Below are 23,188 nucleotides of genomic sequence, written 5' to 3' on the forward strand. Positions count from 1 at the left end.
AACATACTTTTACCATTATGATACACCCTCAAAAAGTTATAATGGCAATGTCAAGTTTATTCCTTTTTACTGCCCTCTACAGTTACAGAGAGTGAGATTTTACACCAGTTCAATTACTCAGTTGGAGAAGGTATACATGCCTCATGTTCATCATGTTCTGTTTCTTTTCCACAGAATTACTCTCTTTAAAAATAGTTTCTGAGTTTCATACCACTGCACCTGCTATTGAACTTTCTAATTCACAGCATCTGGGAGCCTGGAAACCCTTGTCTCTGTCCCAGTCTTCTATGATCTACTTCATGTATCTATTATTTCCTTAAAAAGATACAAACTCTAGAAGACTTAGAGAGGACTTTCGCTCTCTCCCAGAGAAATACTAGGGAATCATGTGAGTGTGCAAATTAGACAGCTGCCTGCAAATCACAGAATTTCCAAGAGCTGTGCCAACATAACACTGTTCACTGTCACCTGGCTTTCATTACATCCCATAACTTCATCACTAAAATATCACGTCTGTCAGAAACTCCCTATAACTCCATTAGACATTTTTTCTCTGCTCACTGAAAAACGAGCAGTGAGAGAGTTCTTCCAATCCACAAACTTGGACTCAACACATGACACAATTAGGAACTAGCTCAAAAAAAAAAAAAAAAAAAAACCAAAAAAAAACCCCCAAAAAAACACACCAGCATATGATGCTACTCCTAAATCCTCTATGTTGTTTGTATCACACAAATAATAATCATAGAATGGTTTGGGTTGGAAGCTCATCTAGTTCCAGCCCCCTGCCATAGGCAGGGACACCTTCCACTAGAACAGGTTGCTCAAAGCCTCATCCAGACTGGCCTTGAACACTGCCAGGGATGTAGCAGCCACAGCTTCTCTGGACAACCTCTGCCAGTGCCTCACCATCCTCACAGTGAAGAACAACATGTAAGTGCTACACAAGTCCTGTGCTCAGGATTACATTTTGCCTTCTAGCTGCTGAAGGTACTGTAAGCAGCTAAAAATAGCATTCCTGCAAAACTGACAACAGCATACATTTTCAAACCCCAGAAATGTTATCACAAATAATTTAGCAGAAGAACTTAATGTTCAATATATTTTGTTTTAAAAATGGCATGGCATATATTAGTTTATTGACCCTACCATTTTGCAGTCTTCAGTGTCTTTAAATTAAAATAAGGAACAGAATTCTCTGTTTACCTAAGAAAACAAACTAACCAAACAAAACCTCTATATTTTCTGGTATCTCCTGTCCTTGGCTGTCATTTGAATTGTTTCTCTGTGCTTCAGTTTGACCCTCAGTAGCACATTCTAGTTTGGGAATGATGTAAACTATGCGTCCTCTGGACGACTGCAGTTGCCAAGGGGACTGTGATGCAGAGTTCTCTTACTCTGTAGGTGTGTAATTGCAGGTGCTCAGAATAGACATAAATACCTATCCAGCTTTTGATGGTGCTCCATGATCTGCTTTAGTATTTCATAGAAAAAAAAGGAACAGAATAAAAATTAAAATTAAAATGTACACTGTAGTAATAGCAGATGGTAAATTTATCTAGTGTCACAAATGAGATGTTTGAATTATATACTCAAGTAGTGTAGCTCCTGTGAGGTCAGTAGATATACTCAACTTGGATATTCTGAGAATCTGATCACAGAAATCTGCATCACCATCAAAATACCAAATAGCAACAGCAGAGCATTCAGAAAGTTCTTCTGCTGAAACATAAATGCCTGCTGCTTCTTTGCATGCAGTCTGGGTCATCCTCTTTTATTGCCTGTCTGGCTTCAGCACAGACAAACCACCAAATATTGAACAAAACTTCAGCAGCCCACAAGAGAAGGTTTTGCCCATGTGGCAACATGAAGGTAAATGTGACTTCTGAAAGTATGATTTATTTATACAACACAATGCTTTTGTGTTTGGGACTCACACCACTGCAGATGTGTCTAACTCCAGTGCAGAAACTGAAGAAACCCTTTCAGAAATTTTGAGAAGAACTGTGTCAAGACAGAGATTCTACTTCATTGCAATTTGAGCATCCATTTGAAATTAAATTCCATTGACAACAAAGAAATTAAACCAAAACACATTAAAAATAATCAAGACAAGCATCCCACTAAAAATTCCTGATAAGCTTTAAAAGAGTAAACATGGGATGAATTTTGCATGGGACTTAATGTCCTCAATAATAAATTACCATTTATTATGATAAATGAAAGGGATAGCATATTTCAGCTCTCAATAAGCCATTAAGATACATAAATATTATATCTATTCCATTGCTTCCCTAACAATATTTGAAGATACTTGCTACCTCCCAACAGCATGCTTTTGAAAAGAAAAAATAAATAAATAAGCCAAAGCTGGTTTTTTTTATTTACTCTTGAAAGTTTGATCTTGCTTGGTAATAAAGGCCTACAGGTTTGCCCCAGAGCTTTAGAAGCTTATTGAATGGAAACTGTTCTCCAGTGCACATGCTGCATGCGAGAAAGAGGTAGCTAAGGCTGCATTTGGTTTCATTGAAGACATATGAATGCAATTTTCTATGTACTTACACTCAGCCTACCCCTAAAGAGGCTCAATCATCAACCTCAAATCAAATAAATGTATATGACAATAAAGTGTATGAACTACTCTTCGCGGTAGTGCTCTTCATTTAAAGTCTCTAATATTAATAGTTTTACTCACAAACAGACAACTGAAAACAAACAACTTACATTTTGAAAAAAAAATTGTGAAGTCCAGTACTAAGAGGAAAATTAAAATTGACAATGAAAATCACCCCATAATTTATTTTCATTATGAAAACAAACTTCCTAATAAGTTATCTAATACATTATATTAAACTAAAAAGTATCATTTTTAGACCTGCTGTTCCAGTTTCAATGAGCTATATACAAGGCACCTCTCTCTTCTGGAGATCCTTGGCTTTCATGTGTCTTTTATGCCTAGCCATTTTTCAGTTGCTTGCTCCTTGGAAGAAGTGGGACCAAGCACATAATTTCATGCTGTTGGATCTCATCACTTTCTCTATGATTCTACTTATCCTATCCTACATCTTTCAGAGAATAGGGTTAGAAAATTGCACACCATTTAGGAATTCAGGTTTTACTCAAGCACTTTTTCACCCTAGATCCTTTTCAAAGCTAGGATAACAATCTGTCCATACTTAACCATCTGAATGCAGCAGTCCTAGGAGGGGTATGTTGCATTTGGTTGGTTGTTTCCTGTTTCATTTTGTTGTACTCCTCAGGATTATGTTGTTTTCCTACTTAATATATCATATCCTTTTTTGTTCTCATGTACATATCAGAAACCATGCTCTGCAGTGAACTTTCTAATTTTGGCAACTAATAAAAAACACTTCTATCTATATTAACTTCAGGAAACTAAAGATGCAGAGTGGCAAAAATACATGAAAAAAAAAGAAAATAAACATATGTATAAACAGCCAAACAGGGATTTGATAATGGGATGCAGTAAAAAAAGGAAAAGTCAGTAAGAGTAACAAAACCAAAAGTTTGTTGCAAATGAAAGGTTCATGCTCTTTTTCTTCTGTAATTCCTTATTAGTAAGGAGTATTTTAACATATTCTCATATTTTAGGTTAAGAGAAATATGTCCACAGAAGCCCAAAGTCCAGAGAAGGGCCATGAAGATGCTCTGAGGTCTGGAGCACTTCTCCTGTGAAGACAGAGAGAGCTGGGGTTGTTCAGTCTAGAGAAGAGAAGGTTCTGGGAAGCAGCTTCCAGTGCCTAAAGGGGTTACAAGAAACCTGGAGAAAGTTTTGGACAAGGGCCTACAGGAACAAAACAAGGGAAAATGGCTTTAACCTGGCAGAGGGGAAATTTAGGTTAGGCAGAAGTTCTTCCTTGTGAGGGTGATGAGGCACTGGCACAGGTTGTCCAGAGAAGCTGTGGCTACCCATCCCTGGCAGTGTTCAAGGTCGGGTTGGACGGCACTTGGAGCAACCTGGTCTAGTAGAAGGTGTCCCTGCCCGTGGCAGGGGGTTGGAACCAGATGATCTTTAGGGTCCATTCCAACCGAAACCATTCTAGGATTTGATGGAAATTATAAAGTTGAAGTATTGGAGACCAAACTGTAGCCTATGTTCTGCAAAGGGCAGCAATTTTAATTTTTAGTTTAGAAAATTCCAGCGCCATACCCCACAGTAAAATTCTTTATATGTCCTTGAGATCAATTCTTTTAATTGTTTGGAGATTAACATCCTCATGCCAAGTTGAATATTTGTTACCCTCCTGTAGTCTAATCAATCCTTGTGGAATTGCACAACAGCCCTCATCACAGATATGGTCTGCAGTGCTCCCTTTCAAACTCCAATTGCAAACTCTTTGTGATATTGGGAATTAAAATAAATTGAACACTTACAAACATTAGGGAGAGCCATTTCCATTAGACAAGGCATGCATAACTAATACAGTTTTTAGATCTCTACCTGGACTATAGAGTCACCCTGCCTTTATTACTGGAAATTATTGTACATCCATTGCAAAAGAGAAGGTATAACATGCTTATGTATTCACATAAGTGCACATATTTAATTTACTGGATTTCAATTAGAGGTAAATGTGGTTCTTTACAGAACAATTCAGTTACAGCATAATTCAACTCTTTTTGGTTGCAAACATTCTCTGATGAGTGATCTATGCTCTTTCTTCTACATTGCAACTAGACTGATTCCATGGCAAATAGCTGCAATTAAATAGTTTCTAGACTACATGGCCTACAGCACAAAAGAGAGTTAACAATCTTAGAAGCCTGAATGCATTTTAAGTGCTAACTATTTATTCAAAAGTGAGATTTCAAGTCTTTTGGGTACTGCCTCACAATTCCCATTTGTATCTTCAAATAATTATCACCAAAATGTACTTAAAACAAGCTCAATCTATTTTTTTATCTATTTTTTTGTGACAGGCATTGCATTGAGCAATGAAAAATAATTGTATTAGTTCAGGCAATAAAACAGTCATCCCCCACAGAGAGATAATCAAGCAATTTAAAATATGGTCATGGTTGCCTAAGCAGCCACATTCTGATTTCAAAAGACCTAACTACATAACCCTGAAAAAGTATTTCTTTTTAAGGGAAAATCATCTTGCAAAACCAATATTGCTTCAGGGTATGGAGTGAGGGTGGAAGGAATACAGCATTGACTGTTTTTGTGAGCATCTTGTCTGCCTTCTGGATATAATACCATGAGAAATTCCTAAAGGAAATTTGAGGAATTTTAGTTTTGCTTCACACACACAAACTCTGTGTCTTTTTCAAATACACACACAAAACCCTTTTTTTCTTTTGTCTTTTTTTGTGGTTTGGTTTTTTGTTGTGGTTTTTTTTTTTGTCTTTTTTTTTTTATTATATATTGAAGACCTCAAGCTGAGGACTTTTTTGTTAACTTACTATGATACTGTGAGATGTACACAAAGCATTTCATAAATCCTACAGACAAAAAAACAGTTGGAGAAGACTGGAAGACAGATGACAGGTATATCAAAAAAAGTATGTTCTTCCTAGCATAAAATTTATTATAGACGTCATGGTCAGGCTTGAGGCTCTGAATCCAAATGAAATTGATTGTGTTCTTAAAAGTGATTAAGCCAGAGTCAGCTGTAGTGGTAACAGATGATAACATTTGAATCTGTTGCTTCTGAGTTCTCCATTAATTGACAGAATAGCACTGAATTTTAAAAATATTATTCTACAACATACTGCTGTTATGCGCTATGTTACTACAAACTGCTGAGGAAGCAGGCTGCTTGAATAAATTTATTATACAAAAGTATTTAACCTCAATTAACAGAGATGGACACTGAGCATTCAAAGAGTTATGTTAAGCATTCAAGAGTAAAATAAAATAAAATAATAAATAAACAATAAAACCACCTTTTTGATCACATGATTTATCAGTGATGGGGTCTTGGATGTCTAGTGCCAAGAATAAAGACACAGGCTTGGATGTTAAGACTTTGAACTATTTCTTCGGAAAAACATTATTGTTAATGCAACAATGCACATTGTAGGACATTTGTATCATATATACTAGGGACCAGAAAGAAGTATAGCATTCACACAGTGAGAGGGAAAAGAAGAAAAATTACTTTCCACATATGACAGGGTCCCACATTGCTCCATTATAAGATGATAGACATCATGCATCACTGATGGGAATCAAAGGCAGTCTGAACTTTGAGGTGAACATAATAAGACAACTCCTCACACAGAGATCAAAGATGATAAAAAATTATTTTAAACAAACAGAAAAGCCAGATACTTCACAATGTATGTATATATGCCTAAAGAATTGGTTTTGTAAATCGATGAAAACAAACACAATAGAAACTAGACTTATTTATAAATCAATCTCTTTCCGCTTGTTCACTGCACTCTTAACTCACTGCTAGCTGTAAACTCAGCAGCATCTCCTGAGTTCTTTTTCCATCACAGAAGGACAAAGCTCAATGTTACATCCTTCCAGTGTCTCATCAAGCTTATTTGTCTTCCCATCCAGGGGCTGGAAGAGCTTTCCCCTGCTGCATCCTCACTTTGGGAAGAAGCAACTCAGACACATTTTATTGCAACTTCCCTCCTCTAGCAGATAATAATGAGGGGGGTTGCCTGAAAGACCCTCATGGAAAGATTTGCTGAAGCAATAAATGACTACAATTCCTCCTTATCCCTATCAACATGAATATCTACTCTGTTTATGCAAAGTCTTAATTCTTTCATGCATTATTTCTTCTTCATAAGGGCTTTCTCCCCTTTAATTGAGTCAATTTTCCTTGAGATTCACTTTACAGTCCATATATAAACTATAGTTAAAACTGATAAGGCTGAATGTGTTCCTAAAACTAAAAATAACCCACAACAACCTGCAAAAGCTTACTTACTCAAGAGAAGCCTTTCTGTGGGAGGAAGGTGGGAAGCCATTTCCTAGAGTTTTCCCCAGGTGAGTGTATCTGTGTCTCTTCTGATTGTTTCATGAGCCTGTACCTTGCTGGCATCCCTACACTTTTTTCCCAGAGCATGGAAAATATTGTTTGTTTTTCCCTTTATCCCAAAGATACAAAGCTACAAGAGAAACAAGGAGGGTGTTGCATTATTTAGTGACATCTCATACCATTTGAAAGTGTTGTCTCTGCCTTTGCAGTGCTGTCACAGACGCACAACAAGCCAAAGTGTGACATATCCATCAAATAACACTAAATAATGTAAAATAAAATCATGTATTCCTTTTAGTTGGAGATCATGACTTGTTGACCCTTTCAGTTTGAAATTCTCAAAGAAAAGCACTGAATGATTGAAAACACAAGTGCTTGAGAAACAGCAGTAATGACTAGCATTCAGACTACTTTTTGTGCTTGTTTCCCAATATATTCTGCTTCAAAAGTTGTATAAGTTGTATAAAGTTTTTGACACGGTGATTATACAGACATAAACTAGAGTACTCTGAATCATCTTGTAGAGAGTCTTGCCTTTTCCCCTGTTTATACACCAGTTTCCTGTGTATATGGCAGATCCTTCAGACTCACTGCATTGTATGCATGGGGTTGACTCTTACCTCAGCGATAGCGGGGCCCTGGTCATACCAGAACTTTGACCTTTCATGAAAACTTTTTGTGTCTTACTTCCCTCATCTGCCATGTGTGCCAGTGGGCAGGTAGCCACCCAATGAGAAGTGCAGTGCATCTTCACTATGTCTGTGCTGCTTTCCAGTGCAGATCTCCTGAAAAGCATCAGGGCCACAAGACAGTGTGTGTATATATCTATCTATATCTATATCTACATCTATATCTATCTATATCTAAATCATCTATATCTATCTATATCTATTTCATCTTATCTATATCTATCTTTATCTCTATCTCTATCTCTATATCTATATCTATCTATATCTATATCATCTATATCTATAATCTATCTATATCTATATCTAATCTATCTCTATCTCTATATCATTTATATCTATATCTATATATATCTACATGTGTGTATACAACAGAGAAAAGAGTGGAATTTATATTTGGTTTTAATATTTTCTGTCTTTACTGATCTATTTCTTCTAACAGTTTGTTGTTTTTCTTTTCATGGGCTTTTTACACAAACATTATCTGGATTCGTGTATGTCCTGGAAGCAAAATCACCAACTTCTTTCTTCTTGCCATTACTTGCGCCATTCTTTGGAAACACCCTGAGAAATGAAATGGAATAAAGAGAATTAATCTTATCAACTAGTATTGCAGAGAAACATGACCATTGAAAGTTTTTCTGTAAGGGATGAACAGAGAGAAGTTTGTATCCGAACAACAGACATATAGTGATGATCCATTTACTTTTGCATAGCTTACCTTCCAAAGACGGGATTTTATCTATCAATCACTTTGCAGCTGCATTAAGGTGGGAAAACTGGATGGAAACTTGAAGGAAGATACAGAACGCTAACCACGTGGCCAAACTCAGGAGGAAGAGATATATTTACTACCACATGTTGAATATACTGTGGTCTACTTGCCATGTGTCTGATAGAGTTAGTTTCTTAGAATAAATGTTCTTATAGAAAACTGCATTTGTCACAGTTCTGGTCACAAGAGAATGGATTACAAAAACTGAATACTTCTCGTACACCTCTGGTGCACCCTTAAAACCGAAGCTGCAAAACTGTCGTACTGAAGCAAAGCAAAGTAAAGGACTTGGTTCTCAGCCCAACAATTCTTTTAGAACTTGAATAACAATTTAAAAGAACAAAATAATTTCCCTTACTGAACCATTTTAGCAACGCATGTCAGTTCACAAGTTCAAAATTAAACTAGAGCAACAGACCACCACCACTGGATTAGACGCCATGAATTTGCACAACCGTAACATTTGGTATCATTCCTAGTAATGTTCTTCTGTAACTGTGCTATCAGTACTTAGCAGTCACTTAAAAAAAGATCCATAATTAACTATGGTCAGCAGAAGGAAAACCCATTTAAAAACAGCCTGATCCAATCCTTCAGTGATGTTGACTGAATCCCAGTCTTGTGGCACCTCTATCAGCCATGCATGAAATACTACTGCACAAATCTAAACTACCAGCAGGTTTCAGAAATTCTAAAAAAGAAAACAGCTTAGTAAAAAAAAAAAAAATCTGCTTCCTTTTGACTGAGGTTATCAAACAGACTTTAGAGGAAATGGAGTATTCTCTTGTTCAGATATAACATTTTCCAACGTCAAGATATGCACCAAAGATTAGTTACCTCACACAGGTCAGGCTCTTCTGCTGATTTTCTGCAGCCAAAATCCAATTAGCACTGAAGCATGAAAAGTTTACAGTGTTTTGCTGTTAAGCCTTGAAACAAGTGCTGGACAGTCATACTCTTCCACACATTCATTTGACAGCAATAATTTGTGGTTTTGTGAAGGAAAGATGGCTAATAACTTTACGGACATACTCTCAATTAGATACAAAGAATGATATGATCAAATGCTATGAAGGTAGTGAATGAGTTAGGCTGAATACATAGCAGGGCAATGTAGTCTTATATCCTACAACCATGGAGAAAATATATAATTAAAAAGGCTCAGCTTTTGAGAAAATATGTTGAGTGAAAATTGGAGGTTCAGAAAAAGCTGAAATTGTAAACAGACACAAGAAAATAAGATGCTAGTCTAAAACATAAATACAAGGAAAATGTGACTGACCAGTGCAGAAAAAAAACATATCCAAAAGCTAAAGAATCATGAAAAAATTATGAGAATTTATTTGGGCTTCCTACCTTTCTGTGACAGCACATTAGAATGAAATCAAAAAAATAGTAAGGACATATAAATCTTGAACCTTCACAAACTTCATCATAGACTTAATTTTTTGTTTTATCATTTCAGTTCCTTAACTTATATTTGTAAAAGCAAGAAAAAGCAATTTAAAACAAAAAGCAAAAGCATACTACCAAATTACCAGGTGTTTCACAAGGTATCATTTTTTTTCTCGAATTTCTGATACCAGTTTTATTAGTTAAAATTGTTATCCCAACTTGAGGGGAGAAAAGGAGAGAAAAATGTACAAATAAAACTCTTCTTTTTTCTTGATTAGAAATACTGTATTACTAAATATAATCCCAGAGGGCAGAAATTGAAAGTTCTAGTAAATTAAACATTTCACTGGTATAATCCTTGTCCATTCTGTGCATTTAGTGCTTCCTCCATATTCATTTCAAAGGACCAATTTAAAATCAGTAAAAGTTAATGTTAAAATTATATTTACATGCAGAAATTGCCAATTGGGTGTTCCCAGAATGCAAATTGCTACTTTTTTCCTTGCAAAATTGTTTTTTACTCACAAAATATTATTAGTTTGGGTTTTGCTTTTGGTTTTGGTTTGTTTTTTTTCCTTTTTAGAATTCCAACTTAAATCTCTTGCTACAGTAATCTCCTAGCATCTTAGTACAATTTCCTAACATCCTAAATTTTCCTATGAGATGGTTTGACCTATACAAGTTTAAAGACTGTTCCTTTTTCTAGCTTCAAGTTATCCCTCAGAGAGTTTCCCATGTGATTTATTTAGAATGCATTTATCAGTGTATTCAAATATTTTCCAGCTATACCAGGAAATATAATGTATGAAATGAGAATAAAAGGAGGTGATGAGGATTCTCACTCATTTTCAACTTCCTCCTGCTTTGTAATATTTTTTTGTAATGCTTAGCTATCTTCTCAGGATTCTTCTCTCCCCATCACTACTGCATTTTAATTTACTCTTCCTTGCCTGGTCAACCCATTACTATTTCCTTGTTGTGTTAGATAGGCTAAAGCTTCCCTTTCAGTAAGGAATTGATTGATTGCTTCCCCACGGGAGTGTCAGAAATCAGCAGAGAGTTGAAAATATCAACACCCAGAGCCAATGTTTCTCCAGGTACAAAAAAGAGGTGACAATATTTCCAACAATAATTACTTATATCCATCCTGATGGAAACATTGCTGACATAGGCAATAGAATTTATTAAAATAAAAATGGCAGAAAAAAAATCTCTGTCATGGAAGTCTTAGCAAAAGCCATGGAACTGGTCAGTGCTTTTGGTTTATTCAGTCTGATAAGGCTTTGATGATTTTCTCTTTAGGCATTTGCTTTCTAGGCATCTGATAGCATTGTTATTTATTGTCCTTTTTTTAAAATGCAATTTTATACAATTTGGAATCCTTTTATAGTCTGGATATCCAAAGAAAGACATTGATATTTTTTTCTCCAGTTCTAGAACTTGACCAAATATCATCACAAAGAAAGGTATGTTGCAACAGGAGAAAAAGAAAAGATTGTTTTAACCTGGAATATAGTTAACTCACAGCAGGTGATCAATAATGCTAAACTCAGCTACAATATTATTAAAAGCCATATAAATGATCTATGAAACTACCTTGCAGTATCAAACAGGTACTAGTTGTTTTGCAGTTAATGGACGTAAACGGCTAGTACCCAGATCTGCAGAGGTTCTACTCAGACTGACCTACCTCCTGTCTCATTGACCACTGGAATTCAGTCCAAAGTTGGCCTGGAGAGATGGGTGCCTCTGTTTCAGAAAATGATAGTTGAACAAACAGACAGAAATGCCAAGCCAAGAAAGACAGGGAAAAGGAAGACCTACTTGACATCATGTGGGTACTGTCAAAAACAGAACTCAGATTTCCACCTCCTTCCTCAGACAACCAACTGTCCTTTTGAGAAATTAAATGAGCAAATTAAATCAAATTGAATTACATATTACAGGATTAAATCAGTTGTAAGGGTTGGATTAATTCTGAAGTCTACTGACTCCAGTTCTGGTTTAGTATATTCTCTCTCAGCTCATTTATTCCATCTTTCTATTTTTTATAAATTTCTTCTTTTATTCCTTTAATCTCACCTGTAGAATCACTTTTTAAATAATACACACATACAGACACATATGTGCATACACAGCATTCCAAGATATAGTTTCTCTTTGGATTTTTACGTAGTATAGTGTTTAACTGAGTTATTATGAAAATAACGGAAGTACTTTTCAAGTCAAGAGAAGTCAAAATTTTTTACTAAAATAAAACACAATTGCAATATATATTTTGAATTTGATAAAAATATAATCAATGCAAAACCATATTAGGATATTAATCAAAGAAATTATGGAAACTTTCACTGCACAAGCCATTTCAGGTTGATGAAAAAAAGCCCCAGAGTATTAAACATTAATTATTAAACTTCAATGGGTGCAGTTTAGATGACTTAGCAGAGAATTCTTTGCATGTTCTGTTTGGGAAACTGTTCTGGAGCTGAAAACTCAAATTGCACCATAAATGTACTGCAAAATTTAAGAAGAAACCAGAAAACTATGGATAGTGCAGCCAGAATCCTTGCACAAGCGGAAAGATACTTAGAAAAGTAACTCAAACTTTTGAGTTTGCAAATTGGGTTGTTAGAAAAGATGTAAAGCTTATCTGAGATATATGGCTGACACTTCTTGCTTTAACCAATATATCTACTGTTACTTTCAAGTTCAATAATATTCTAACTACTTCTATTATTTTTTACCAAAATTTCCTATTTTTACATAAGATTTAGCTTTCAAAGTTCTCAAAAATAGCATATTATATTTTCTTCTTTATTATTTTACAAAGGATAGCTATAAAATCATCTGATGATGTAATTTCAGTGTCTCATCCTCATTCCAAAATTCCATGCCTCACTGAAGTTACAGTATGGGAAAAATTTCTCTCTTATGAAATTCAATCATGTTCACTGATTCAGTCTTTTGGAGAGCACTCCAATTAACAGACAATCCAGCTGTAAGTTAGAAATATATGAAAGCAAGGATTAAGACCAAGACAAATTCAACATAATATTTTGTTTAACAGATCTCACCAAAAGAAATCATGGCATTAGTATCAAAGCAAAGAGCATGCAGCTATTGAACTACAGATCTCATTTGTCTTAATAGAGCTAATAACGAAAAAAATTACCAATACTCCTTCAAACCAGCATTACTATTTTGTCAAAATATAATTTGCCACTTGTGTCAAATTTACATTGTAGATCTGTGACTTTTATTATTCAAGGTTTCAATTGTTTAGGGTGCATTAAGCCTTAAAACCTACTTGTGATTAAATGTGATGAACATATATAAGTCCCTCATTTCTCTTCATACACTGTATGTCTGAAGCTCAGATTTTACACCCTCATTACTTCTGCATCTATGATCTTCAGTGGGAGCAGCCAGTGAAGTTGTTCCCAACTGAAAGTTCTTCTTCCCTGCTGTGCTTTTCCAGCCATAAATTACACAGCACCACAATGCTTCCATGGGGCACTGCTATGAGTGAGGGTCTAGGGCCAACAGAAATGTAGATTTACTGAGTAGGTTTTCCAGAATCTTCCCGAGTCCATCCCCTGCTCATGAACCCTTGTTATTTCAGTAGTGATGGCTCTGAGCATTACTCTGCTAATACTAATACATACCACCTCATAATAAGATGTCCACTACTACCATCAGGCTAACTGTTGATTGAATTTTCAATGCAAGTTTGAAATGAGGTTGTTTTTTGGCAACAGCTGCACAAAGGAGAACAAAGATGCATTAAAGACTTTACAGAATTTCACTAAGAAAAGCAGAAAACCAGATGTGGAAGTCTAACTTTTCTTATTATATCTTGAAGATAATGAGAAATTGTTTCTTCATTTACTTCTTTTGGTATGAAATTGCAAGACAGTTCCTGACACTTCCTGGGCCTTCACTGCCTGTACTTAGAAATAAAGTGAACGTTTCAGAAATGTTGTATTTAGCTCACATAAAAAATTAAATATAAACTTTAGAGAAGGGCAAATAGGTGGAAAAGATTTTCCATTCTTCTCATTGAAAAGACTACAGTCATGGTTGCATCTGACATATAAAAGCTTATAACAGCTGTTATGAAATCTTTTTACAAGGTTATGAAGCTAAACTATATACAATATTAACTTAATTATCTTTTCTCTAAGTCTGTGATCAACCTATAATGCCATCAGTTGGGACAGGGAATCCTGTAACCATTATACATTATTTTTAACACATTAGAGTATTTTAGCAAAAAAATACAATTACTGTAATAATTTTCACTCATTTGGCCCTTTTCAAAGTAAAATAAAATGTCTGCCTTGTATGGTGAATTGAATGGAACTCACTTGCTATGCTTTTTACATGTTGTTTCTGCATATGGCCAGATTTGTAAGACTTGATGACAATTCCAGAAATAAAATGTGTGTGCACTTCGTATTTGCACAGGACAGCAGAGAAATGTCTTCAAACTCCATCAAATGAACTGAAGAATAATTCTTCCTTTCTCATGAGCCCAGGTAAAAGTGATAGCTCATAAACAAGATCCCTTGTGTGGTTTTTTTGTTGGGTTTTTTTTATTTTTATTTTTACATCACACAGAATCTAAAATGTGGTCACCTGCAAGAGAAATTTCATGAGAACTTTCTATCACTTGTGCTCTGCCGTATAGAAGACTCATGCTTCATTCTTAACATTGTAGTCTCTGGAGCAGTAACAGGCTGTATTGGCATGTGATTTCAGCATCAAAACAAGAAAGCACAGCACTCCTCTCACTTTATTTCAGAGCTCAGTGCAAAATATAAACTCTGATGCTCTCTAACTCTGGCATTTAATTAATCTGTGAAAATAATGAGTGTTTTATAGAAGTAGGAAGGAGTCAGAAATAATCTCTGTGGTTCCAAGAGGGATAGGGAAGATGCTGGGAAAATAACTAATATAGTTTCCACATAACATGTGTATACTCATCCAACCAAATATTGCTTAAAACAGTCACTGATATTATTTTGTATTACTCCATAGAGGAATAAAGATTGTCACTGACCCCCTGTTCCACTTAGCAATAGTTATACCTTTTTTTCTTAAAGACCTCCCAAGCATAATCTTTAGGAGTTAGTAAAAACTACCTGCTTATAAAACCATGGTGACCATAAATGCTTTCACAAATACTGTTTGGAGAGTAGCCATAATTTTTTAACATAAACCTGTTGACAGATAGCCCTAGGTTTCCTGGAAAGAATTTTTCCAATTTTCAGATAAGCATTGGTCGTGGACACAATGTTATTAGACAGATGAATAAAGTACAAATAGCAATGTGTAATTGCAGTGTTTCTGTGCAGACTCTATCACAATGTTTAAATGAAATCGCCAATGAAATGCTCCAATGCATTTTGAAGAAATAGGCAAAGCTGGGAATCAGAACTGAAACATTTTACATTCAGGTCCATCTTTGTCCTCTATTAAAATTCTCTAAGAGTAGATATTATTTTTCATGTAGTACATCAAAGGATAATGTCTTGCAAATGTTTCTTTGAGTTTATTATAGAACTTCAGGTTTCATTCTGTGTTATACTTATCAGACTCCTTGCAGGGTGTGATTCACCATCACCTATCTTCACTGTGTCCTCTTTAAATCAGGCCTTCTTACTACAATATTCACTTGCAACCTTGAGAACTGTGCATCCAGTAAGAGATATTTACCACCTCAACCTAGCAGAAACTCCTTCTTAAATTTACAGAAATTCACTGTTCAGTAGAGTCTTCATTCTACATGCTATTGCATACTAGAAAGCTCCAAAGAGATTTTGATATAAACCAATAACATTATTTACCTGGCACAGGACCTTGAAAACTCACGGTAAGGGTGATCAAGGAAGAAAATAGGTGAAAAGACATTCAGAGATGATAGGTATGATTCTTTTCCCCCATCTATATTGTCTTAAAATACTTCTGTTCAATTGCCAATGCATCAAGTATTTTAATTTGGCAGAACTTCTACTTGGAAGAACACAATGTTCTGAAGCTGTTTTTTCTTACTCAAAGGCTTCCTTTTAGCTTTCAGCATGCAAGGTCTACACCATGCCTATACCAATATGCTAAATCCAGTGAACATATATAAATAGAAAATGATGTAAGTTTTCTGTTGGTAAAAGAATTTGAGTTTAAATTAATGTAAATTGGTTACTTTACAGGGAGTCTAATAGTCATGAAATTACATTAACCTATGCTCTCCTCTGATCTGGGATTTTTAAGCCAAAATTGTTAGACTTCTTCCTGTGAGTTACTTTGTTACCAGCATTTTGATTTCATTTTGCACATAGGGATACAGCTCTGATTAGAGGTATTATAGACAGCTAAAATGTGTTTCATATTTATGTCCAGGAGTCCTAGAACAACTGAACTGGAAAATACCAGCTTTAATGTAAAGATGAATTTTCTTATTGACAGTTACAAATTACAAAAAAAACCAGAACAAACTTTTTATCTCTGTCCAATAAATTCTGTGATAACTGTAAGTCCTTGCAAAACTTCCTGGCATTGTGAAATACATCTTGCTATATGATATAGATAATTGAAAACACCATTAGAAGGAAGGATCTTAATCTTGCATTAAAAGTCACTCACCCTTGTTTGTCAGTATGCTGCTTACATAAACTAAAATGAAAACTATGCTATGCTTCAGTAATGATCCAAAATGACTTAATTATTCTCTTTAAACTGATTGTGTTTTGGACCATCACAGCAGAATATTGTAAGAATTTTAACAAATTGTGATGTTCAAAGCCACACTAAAAATGTGCTATATTCAATGACAGAAAAACCCAATATTTTATTTATAATCTTTGTTTAGTGTTTGAACTACAAATTCTGTTCTAGAATTGTCTTAAAGATCATGGGGTTCATAGGTTTTCACAAGTAAATTAATTTCTTGGGGTTTTGTTTGTTACTTTTTTTACTTTTTAATTTTTTTCACACAACGGTGCTTTCAGTAAATACAGAGCAAATCATTACACGAGAAAAATAAGGTTTGCTTTTTTGTTTTTCTCACTTGTAAAGTTGATGTTATGGTTCCATTCTCTATTGAATAATTTCAAAAAGGGAATGAGGGAAAAAAAAAAAAAAAAAGGAGAAAAAGTGACAAAATAGACCGAATCTCACCACTAGTATTCACCATAAAAATTCCCCAAAAGTAACAGAATTCTTACAAAATTTCCTAGACCAGTTCTTTTAAGGAATCGAGATCTCCTATGAAAAATATGGTGACTGGAAATCACGGTGAGGTGGGAATTAAAATGGGAACAAAGAGGGCAAATAAGTGCAGCAAAACAGGTTCTGAGGAATACACATAATTTTGTCTGCTTTAGATCACAATAGAATTTTTAATAAATAAATTTCTTTTTCTTTGTAAAGACACTTTTTTTGAAACAGTAGATTAGCCCAGTCATTTGTGTCATTTGTTTTATAAATCATCTTTTGTCATCCCCACCCCTACCCCATAATGTCATAAACGTTTTAGATTTGAGTTTCTTGTACATTGTCTTTTGAGTTCATTCGGATCAATAACGGTTCATGCACTGAACTGTGTATTGAATTTATTGTGTTAATTGTTGTTGTGTGGTTGAAAGGAGATTTATAAGAGTTATAGTGATTTAGGTGCTCATGCTCTATTGCTGGCATGGGCAAGTGACTCTCTATGGGTGTGTCACCTGTAAGCTCATCATCCACATTAATGATCTCTACAGTCCGTGTTGGAGCATGATGGCTCTGCCGGTGATGCTGTTTCCTCATTTTGTAGAAAATTACCAGCATCACAGCAGCCATGAGAGTGATAGCCACAAAACAACCAATTATGATTTTGGTAGTCTTCATAACCTCATCTATTCCTGGAATCCCGTTGTTTGCATCCGTCACAGGAATGGTGAACGTTTTTTCTGTTGATCTTGTGCTCTGTGGAGTGAATGAGGTTGTCATATTAGTAGTCTCCCAGTTGGTAACTGGTGTGGGCCCAATCTGCTCTGTGGTCTGTGCCTCATCCTGAGAAGGTTCTACAGTCTCTACTGTGACGGTTGAAAAGTAAGTGTAACCAGGGTTATCCAGGGCAGTCACATTCAGTGTGGCAGAAGCTGTGGTATTTCCGACAGAGTTACTCACCATGCATGTATACAAACCCGTGTCTTGCACAGTTACCTTTGTAAAATTTAATGTGCCATCACTAAGCACAGCAATCCGAACTCTGTATGCCCCATGTGTCATAACAGATCCATTTGGGGTAATCCAAGATACAGAGGTCAGGGAGGTTGATGCCCGGCATTTCATCTCTGCAGCCATGCCTTCTGTGACATTGAGGTCTGCTGGTGGCTCCACTATGACTGGAGCATAACAAGTGAAGTAATTCAGGTCCAGCTCACCAATGTACCTTCCTTTTAAACTGGGAGGTGTGTGACAACGGGCACAGCATGCAGTATTAGAGGGTGCCTTGTCTTTAATCCACCAGCTAAGCCAAAGAATATCACAATTGCAGTTCCAAGGGTTGTGATGCAAGTGGATCCTTTCTAGGTGGAGTGGTGTGAACAGGTCATGAGGCAGTAATGTTAGATTGTTGTGTGCCAGATTGATCTCTACGAGTGACTGAAGGTTATCGAAAGCATTCCTTTCTATCACTTGAATCTGGGACTGTATCATCCACAATTTCTGAAGATGCATTAACCCTTGGAAAGAACCTGGCCGGATAGCAGTAAGGTGATTCCCAGAAAGGTCTAACTCATCCAGTTTTACAAGTGGGGTGAGGTTAGGAATCTCTCGAAGATTGCACATGGCAAGGTTCAAATACCTCAGGTTGGACAAACCTTCAAAGGCACCTTCTGAGATGTATGAAAGCCTTTTCAATTCCCCCAAATCCAACCTCCGTAGAGAAGGGATTCTATTAAAAGCATAAGAAGGGATGCTCTCAATGGGATTGTTTCTCAGCCACAGTTCTTTCAGTTTTGACAGGTATACAAAAGCCCCATTTGGGATAGTGGTCAGACGATTGTCAAAGAGTTCCAAAGTGTTGAGATTGGCCAGACCATTGAAAGCCCCAATTTCAATTGTTCTGATGTGATTCCTACTCAGCTGCAGGATTTCTAAGTGCCTCAGATGCTTGAAGCTATTAACTTTAATGATTTGGATCTGGTTCTCATGGAGATTGAGTAAGCGGGTGTTGGTGGAGATGCCGTCTGGCACGTCTCTCAGATTTTTCCGTACACAGATCACTTTACTGAACTGGTTGCTGCAGGAGCAGACAGAAGGGCAAGTTTGAGCCCTCACTAGACCAGCCACCACAAGAAGCTGAAGAGCCAAGAGCACCACAAGCAGGGGGTCAAATAGGGCCCTGTTAAACCTAGGACCTATCATTATCTGCTGTGGATGTAAGGTCATCTTGTTCAACATTCATAATTTATTTGGTGCTGGTCTTTCTGGAGTTTGAATAGCCTGAAAGAAAGAAGGGAGAAGGAAAACATTAAATTAGTATCAAATATTTAAGCGTGAAGTGTGCTCTCTAAACAAAGGCTTCTCAAGGCCTTCCAGTCAACTCAATTTCATGAAACTCCATAGCAAGAATAGCTATAGAAATTCTCATATTTTGTTTCCTGTACAGCTACGTATGTCAGCTGTAATTGGCAATGACATAACAAAACCCCAGACACTAGGTTTTCCTGCTTATTCCAATGTATAACACATGTAGCTGAATGGCAGATAACAAGTTAAATTGCAGTGCATACCTAACAAAAACGTTCTGACTCGGGGGACAATTGAAAGAAGTGACAAAGGCCTCAAAAGGCAAAAATGGGTAATATAGGAATAATCAGAATATTCAAGTTGTTAATCTTCTTGACACATTATAAGACAACATATAACATGAAGAGCAACGGGATATTCCTGTTTTGTAGGAGTGAAAATCTTTGTCTATATAAACATGATTCCTGCTTCGAGGTTTAACTAGAAGTAAAACCTTTAATACTGAATGTAGCAGGTCATACAAATATCAGGACAAGATCTTACCTATTTCAAATTAAAAACAAACCAACAAAATAACTAAATGAAAACTCAAAAGAAACATGCTAAGCACCGATTATAGAATCATAGAATAGTTAGGGTTAGAAAGGACCTTAAGATCATCAAGTTCCAACTCCCATGCCATGGGCAGGGACACCACACACTACACCATGTCACCCAAAACTGTCCATCCTGGCCTTGAACGCTGCCAGGGATGGAGCATTCACAACTTCCTTGAGCAACCTGTTCCAGTGCCTCACCACCCTTCTTTCTATCTAACCTAAACTTCCCCTGTTTAAATTTCCCTATCCAGCATCCTTGTAGGCACCTTTCAGAAACTGGAAGGCTGCTATGAGGTCATCAGCAAACTTGCTTTGGGAGCCTCAATCCCGTTGTCCATGTTGCTGACAAAGATGTTGAACAGGATCGGTCCCAACAGTAACCCCTGAGGGACACCACTTGTTACCGTCTCCAGCTGGACATCAAGCTGTTAACCACAATTCTCTGTGTGTGGCCATCCAGCCAATTCTTTATCCACTGAGTGGTCCATCCATCAAATTTATGTCTCTCCAGTTTAGAAACAGGGATGTTGTGTGGGGCAGTGTTGAACGCTTTGCAGAAATACAGGTAGATGACATCAGCTGTTCTGCCCCATCCATCAGTTCTGTAATTTTTCCCTACTGTTAAACAGCATCATCCAATTTCATGATATTTTTTCATCAATTCTTTTGTTTGGCACCAACACCAGAGAAACACTCATTAGTAAATGTGTGCTGAACACGGAAATAAGAATAGACATTTAAACACTGAAAATTATCCCTGTAGCTTCAGGGTTGGCAGTTTCATTAGCAACTCTAAAGAAATCCTACAGATCTTACTGTAAGGGGAAAAAAGGTCTTTCCAATATAGTCATTACCATTTTAAGTACTGCTTTGTTTGTGCTAGTTCTGAAAGCCCCCAGCCCTCAGCTTATTTTCAGTCTGGTGCTCAGTGCAAGATCTGTCTGTTGTAGAGATTAATTAAATTTCTTATAGATCAGCAGAAAGTGAAGCTTTACAAATTACAGCAAGCTTAAAGCATATTTATAAACTAAAGCACCTAGATGCATAATACATATTTTCAGTAAAACAAAATACTATAAGGCCAACAGTTTCCCACTCCAGCCTTAAAATTGTTTCATTTTGTGTAAAACCTCATATTAAAAAAAATAAAAATAAAAGTACAGGAAGAAATATATTTACTTGCATCTCACAGCAATCCATTTAATGAAAGCCTTTTTTTTTCCTAATTATGTATTCAGACAATTTTCTTGAGAATTATGAGAGGTTTGAGAATTCATTTCTGCATTTTTAGAAAACTTGTTATAATGGTTGCAATGGTTGTTATAAAGGCTTGCAAGTCTTTCCAATCTCACTTTTAATAATTTGCTGCAGAAAAAAGACAATATAATGGTTAAAAACCTCTGAATGGGAATTGGAAAGTCTGGGCCCTATCAGTTTGTTTGATCTGGTCTGTAAGTACTATTTATAAAACATCATTCTTGTCATGAAAGATTCATGAAGCTAATGTGTTTTGCAACCTTGAGCAAGTCACTCAGGTTCTTCCGCTGTGGCTTACACTTCTGCCACACGACTTTGGAGAACCCTGTAGCTGTAATGTTAACTGTTCCCACCTCTCCATCTCTTCCCTCTGCCGACAACTGCACTTCTTGACATTGGCTTCATGGGTTTAGGATAATGTACTAGACTAGATAAGGGTAGCTGCTCTTCCTTTTTACTGAGACTTACAAGGTCACTTTTCACTTCAGAGGTGCTGAACACAATATATGGAGAAACATTCTCCAAGTAATCACTAAGATTCAAGTTCCCTTACTTCAAATGTCCAACTGTAGCAAAGCTATCTGCAAAAAGGGGATGAAAAAGACCTGTTCCTCATCTTGCTTAGACTGTCAGGAAGAAGAATCTGCACACTGTAGTCTAAAGAATTCTATTAATGAGCCTAAGGCTCCTGAGTTTTGCAGCTGAACAAACCATTTTCTGTGATAGTTAATTTAACTGTATTAGCATTTTTGTTTGTTACTGTTTTTTCTTTATTCAGTAGATTTCTCTTTCTGTTCTCTTCTTTAAAAAAAAAAAAAAAAAAAAAAATTCTAAAACTTATCCCCTAAGGAGTTGCACTGAATAGTGAATTCCATTAAAAGTTATAAATCAGATCAAGAAATACACCAAAAAAAATATTTTACCATTCAGAGAATCAAAGAATGGTTTGGGTTGGGAGAGACCTTAAATTTCATCTAGTTCCAATCCCCTGCTATGGGCAGGAGCACCTTCCACTAGACCAGGTTGCTCCAAGCCCCATACGTTCTGGCCTTGAACACTTCATGTATCATGCCCCTTTTACTTTAAAGGATACTCCATTATCCAGCAAATCTTCTCTTTCTATCACTACACATATGCTCCATGGGTTAAAAAAACTCCCAAGCAGACAAACATATTTTACTCAAATACAGTACTTCATTATAACAAATTATCCAGTTATGATACTGATTGGCAAAAATTGTTCATCCCCCAAAAATGTTTCCATGTCTCAGCTGCAAAAAGATTTTTAAAATACATGCTTTTGTTTTATCATCTTTTAATAAATTCCCTATATTCTTCCCATGTTTGGGTATTGACTCAGGCAATGAATCAGCCATGTAGAACAGCTCTTTGTGCTAAAGGCCAAAATCATCTGTGGCTTTTCCATTTACCTTTTACCTCAGTCCTGTGTAAGGATGTCCCAATCACAGATAAGCCTCAGAACTATGATCTATCAAAGATCCTTAGGAAATTCTGCAAACTTCAAGTTTCTGCAAAATTCAAATCTGTGTATTCTTCAAATACAAGCTTGGTCACTGACTGCTTATTAGCTTCTCTGAGCGTATCATTTTGTGAGCATTTTGTGAGATGTGGATGGGAAGTTCTAGATGCATTTTCATATGTATCAGTGTGCTTGATTTTTCTCTGTTTAAGCTTTATCTTGTTTAATATATAAGTACAGAAGCTTTATATTGCCATTCCTCTGGAATGTTTTCTGGGAGGCAGTGAGCAAGTCTCAGCTTTTGTAGCATTTGATTTAACTTTGAATTTATTTGCATTACTAAATATTTCTCCCTCTTTCCTGGTAATACAGGGAGCAAAATACAGTATTTAGCATAGGACGACATTAAGCGGGTTTGGTGTTGCTGAAGTGTATGGGAGCTGATAAAAAAAGCCAACTTGATCAGCAGAAAATATGCTAGGCAATGCCTTGCAAGTGCTCCCTTCCAACTGGTA

At 36.1% G+C, this 23,188-nt stretch overlaps 1 protein-coding gene across 1 annotated transcript; it reads right to left on the bottom strand.

Moving 5' to 3' along the window:
* Window positions 1-17,351: 17,351 nt before the first annotated feature.
* Window positions 17,352-19,268, bottom strand: LRRC4C (leucine rich repeat containing 4C; the record flags this gene model as incomplete). Its single annotated transcript, XM_080619890.1, has 1 exon — window positions 17,352-19,268. One exon carries the CDS (start codon window positions 19,266-19,268, stop codon window positions 17,352-17,354), a length of 1,917 nt encoding a protein of 638 aa, XP_080476016.1.
* Window positions 19,269-23,188: the final 3,920 nt, after the last annotated feature.

This window comes from Psittacula echo, assembly GCF_963264785.1.
Source record: "Psittacula echo genome assembly, chromosome: 5".
Lineage (NCBI taxonomy): Eukaryota > Metazoa > Chordata > Aves > Psittaciformes > Psittacidae > Psittacula > Psittacula echo.